Below are 4,471 nucleotides of genomic sequence, written 5' to 3' on the forward strand. Positions count from 1 at the left end.
TTAAATCCCCATGCACCTAGGGAAAACAAAATATAATGTAAGAAAGAAAAACAAGGATAGAGGGCTTTTAATAACGAACATAATAGTCAGTAATCCTTCAATGAAAGTGAAAGTCCTAAGTGTTCATCAGAAACTTGACGTCGGTATAGAATTCACCTACAACATTATATTTATATTTATATTTATATTTATATTTATATTTATATAAATACACACACATAATGTGTGTATACAGGGTGTGATTTATTTTTCGATGATCCGTCATATTCACTGACTGTCAATGATTTTTCATTGCCGAAAGTCATTTATTTAGTAGTAACGAACAAAATATCACCTCAAGGTAAATTTCGATTGCATGGGAGAGTCTATCATGGGATTCTCTAGCAAAATCAGGCAAGGTCATGGCTAAAGCATAAAACTTAGAGCATTTCAAGAAAGGATCAGCAGCCACCTCTAACATGAACAAATCCATCAAGAACCCGACTTTCTTCACTCGATGCACAAACGACCCATTAGTTCTTTTTTCAAGTAGAAAGTTTTTAATCAACCGAAGAATCAAATTCACATCAAACGCCGCCATATTCTTGCCACGAACAAGCAAATCGTTGATCGTAAACTCATCTAATCGCGATCCAAGAAAATGCTCCAATTTTGACCTTTCAATTGCTCTCATATTCAAAATCAAGCTCATTCCAAAGGCGTCGAGTAATGCTCTACATGAAAACGCGCTACCACTGAGCAAACTCAATAGATTTATGTTAGTTTCCGAGACTTTACACTTCTGGACAGGTGAATAACTTGAGAAGAACTTTGATTTTTGGTAATGAAAGATCAATGAGCATATTCTAGTGTGGTCAATGTGTAAAGAGATCATGGACTTTATTAGATATTCAAATAAATCTATGTTCAAAAAAGAAAGATCATCAAACTTCCAATAATCTACACCGGTACCGAATCTTGAACCTTTTGGGCTACTATCACTAGTTGAAAACCGAAAACTAGAGCCGTTTGACGAGGAAGGGCATGAACTAGATTCATAGCTAGAAATGGTTAAATTTCTTAAAAGGGTATTCAAAATATTTTGAAAAACTGAGGAATTTTTCATGAAAGGGTATAAAATGTGGCATTGTTTTAAACCGTTTACGAAATCGGACCATGTCCAACAATGAATGCTTTCAAGGTACAACTCGGTTTGCTTTATCAAGGTAGTGATCTCCAAGAAAGAACTACCACTATGAAGCAAGTATATGTTGGATGGGGTTACTTCAATGGTGCCATTGTTGTAGCAGAATCTTGTAATGAGCTCAAAACACTCCGCTGCTCCTGGGAAGTCATTGAATACGAGCTTCGCGTTGTTGGTGACTTTCCCGACTAATTTGCTTACTCGACTTGAATAATTTGCTAGAATATCCTGAAATAAAACGAGGTTGAGTTGAGGTAAGTATCTTCATACTTCACAAATGAAACTAATATGTAAAATGGATCTTTGTACTTCACAAGTGAATTTAATACGTAAAATGGGCCATTAAAAGATAGGATTTGAATTAGAGATTGTAATACTAAAACAGAGAAAGTCTTAGCTAATCCAAGATAAACGAAGCTGACTTTTGTTCATTTTGCACATGGGTCAAACCTTAAAGTCTAAGGGGCTGTTTTGACAATATCTGAATGGTTAAGTGTTGAACTAGTAAGAGGTCTGAACCATTAAGAGCCTGTATAATGCTTAATCGTTCAGAGGCAAATGTCTGAGCAATTCAGATTAGAGGTCTTAACCATTCAGACTCTGTATAATGATTAACCATTCAGAGGCAAATGTCTGAACCATTCAGACATCTGCAAGTGAAACAAACAGTCTGAACCATTAAGTGCTGAGGTCTGAATAATTAAGAGCTTCATTAAGAGGTAAACCAACAGCCCCTGAATCAGAGCAATATAGCTCTTTATACCTGAAAACAAACACAAACACAAACACACACAGACAATCAAAGGTTCATTTTTTAACTGTTAACAAGAACCAACATCAAGTTCAACTTAAAAGAACATGAATTGTTTTATGGTTCAATCAAAATTTTCAAAATTAAAGCAGAGTACCTCTGTTCTGAGATAATCCAAGAAAAAGGAAGTTGACTTTTGGTCATTTTGAACATGGGTCAAACATACAAGTCAAAATTAGAGCAATAGAACTCTTTGTAGCTAAAAACAAAACACACCCTGACAAAGAAAGATTCAATATTCAACTGTGAAAAGAAACAAAACCAAATTCAACTTAAAATAGAAAACTGAATGAAAAAAGACCCTTCTCAACATTTTATAGAGTAATAATTTGAGCAAAAGAGCCACTGTTGATATGAAATCATTGAAGCACATATGGAAAATTTACCTTATCAACAATAAATAAGTGTTCACCATTGACATCTACTTGAATATTACAGAACATATCTGAAGAAATTGTGGATATAAAGATGTTTAATTTGGCTATGGAAAAAGAAAACTAATGAATGGGATTTTGGGTGTTTAGTTATGAAGGAGGAGGAGTGAATGAAAGCACAAGGGATGAATGTCAAAGGAGGGGGGCAAATGCAGACAATGAGAAGCATCGAGCTTCATTTATTATGGTTCTTTTAAATGCCACTGAAGCCCCTTTGTTGTATCTCTTTTACAATAAAAAAAACAATAAAATATAATACATATTTAAAGTATCATCTTTAAGCAATAAAAGGATATTACAATTACTATTACTATTATACTATATATTATAATACCTACTATTAAAAATTATTTAAAATCAATGGAAAAATTTAATAATATTATTCTTTTTTTTACTAATGAAATTAACCAGATTTTTTTAAGAGTTTCAATCTAACCTATTTATTTTTAATTTGATTTTCATAACTTGTGTTGTTAACTTTTTACAAAAAACAGTTGAATACGACATTGTGTAATGCTTTAACCTTTTCTTTTCTTGATATTCTGGTTTAAATTGTATTAAAAATGGAGTTGCAATATTGATTGGTGGTACCATACCAGTATCGAAACAAAGGGAATCGAAATCAAATTTCAAATGCACCGGACAGTGAATATCCATTATTGGTATATATTAAAAATTAACATAGATGAACAATAACTCTTTAAAATACTTTTTATTTATAAATTTGTTTGAATTTTCTTAAATAACAGACTTTAGTTAACTATTTAAAAAATATAAATTTGCAGCTATGTTTTTTTTTTGTTTTCTGATATACAAAGTTGCATTCAAATTAAAGCTTTTTTGGGTATACTAAACTATGCGGAGTACCAAAAGTTTAATAACACCGTAATAAATATGGAAACGTAACCTAGATGAATGATAACCTTTTCTTTTAACAATTATTGATTTATCATTTGATTTCATTTTTGTTAAATAACTTACGTCTTTAGTGTAATAAAAATTATACAAGCAGCTTTGTTTTATTTGCTTCCGATTTTTTTTGGCAGCTATTTTGTAGAACTTGAATTTGTACTAATTTGGTGAGAATAAACTTAGTGTTACTAGCCCAAGATACACATATCTAAATCAAAACATTTTATATATTAAAAAAAAGCTCATACAATACATTCTCTATTTACATCTCTATTAAATTAAATAATATTTTTTATTCCTTTTATTTTTTTATCATATTTGTACTAAGTATGTGGAAAAATGGTTGGTGAATAAAATAGTGAATTCCAAAATCTCATTCCTAATTTACGGAATGGGATGGAGTGGCAAAATAAGGGCAAATGTTAGCGTGCATTTGGTTCGTAATTTTTTTTAAAGGAACTAGAATTTGTTAAAGGAATTAAAATTTGAAAAATCGGATTTGGAAATAAAAAATTCATATGTAATTGAAATTAAATAAAAAGAAGTTTGTCAAAGGAATTTGAATATGTTACAAAGTTGAGTGAAAAAAAAAATGAGAAACAAGACTTGTTCAAATTTGACTAAAAAATCCTATTGCTTTTTGCCGGCAATTATGCCACGGTGGGCTGGTTTCTTACCAAATTATATTTACATATAATTGGATATATTTTAAAAATTAGGCGACTTGTTAGACTTTTGTAGTGAAAGTTCGGCATAGTTTTTCTTTGCAATGTACTTTTTGACGGTTATTTATAAATAAAGGTCGAATTTCACAACTCTATAAGTAAACTACTAGAAGCCAAATGACCCAATCTATTAAATATCTTTTAATAAATTAATAATACTATATGATATATTGGGATTGTAATATTTATTATTATATACTGGGATTCTAATATTTATCTATACATCTATACAAAACATTTCCAAAGTACATAATAGTAATTTACAGCACGATTTTGTAAGATGGCATACTAAAAGTCACAAACAGAACCCTATATTTTTACATTTTCTTCTCATTCTACCCTGCTCTCCCTGCATCGTCTCTATCAGATATGAAACCCACCATTGAAATTGAATGTTATCATCAGT

The 4,471-nt window shown here is 30.8% G+C and overlaps 1 protein-coding gene across 1 annotated transcript in view; it reads right to left on the minus strand.

Moving 5' to 3' along the window:
• The window catches only part of LOC110944645 (BTB/POZ domain-containing protein At3g22104), a 2,976-nt gene extending 380 nt beyond the window's left edge, over positions 1-2,596 (minus strand). The window contains exons 1-3 of the mRNA XM_022186300.2: positions 2,381-2,596; positions 335-1,411; positions 1-16 (exon numbers count right to left, since the gene is read on the minus strand). The exon at positions 1-16 is cut by the window's left edge and continues 380 nt beyond it. Of these exons, the coding sequence (XP_022041992.1) occupies positions 1-16; positions 335-1,411; positions 2,381-2,437 (1,150 nt within the window). The 5' untranslated portion in view covers positions 2,438-2,596. The remainder of the gene's footprint in view (positions 17-334; positions 1,412-2,380) is intronic.
• Between the last annotated feature and the right edge of the window lie 1,875 nt (positions 2,597-4,471).

This window comes from Helianthus annuus, chromosome 1, assembly GCF_002127325.2.
Source record: "Helianthus annuus cultivar XRQ/B chromosome 1, HanXRQr2.0-SUNRISE, whole genome shotgun sequence".
In the NCBI taxonomy this organism is placed as follows: domain Eukaryota; kingdom Viridiplantae; phylum Streptophyta; class Magnoliopsida; order Asterales; family Asteraceae; genus Helianthus; species Helianthus annuus.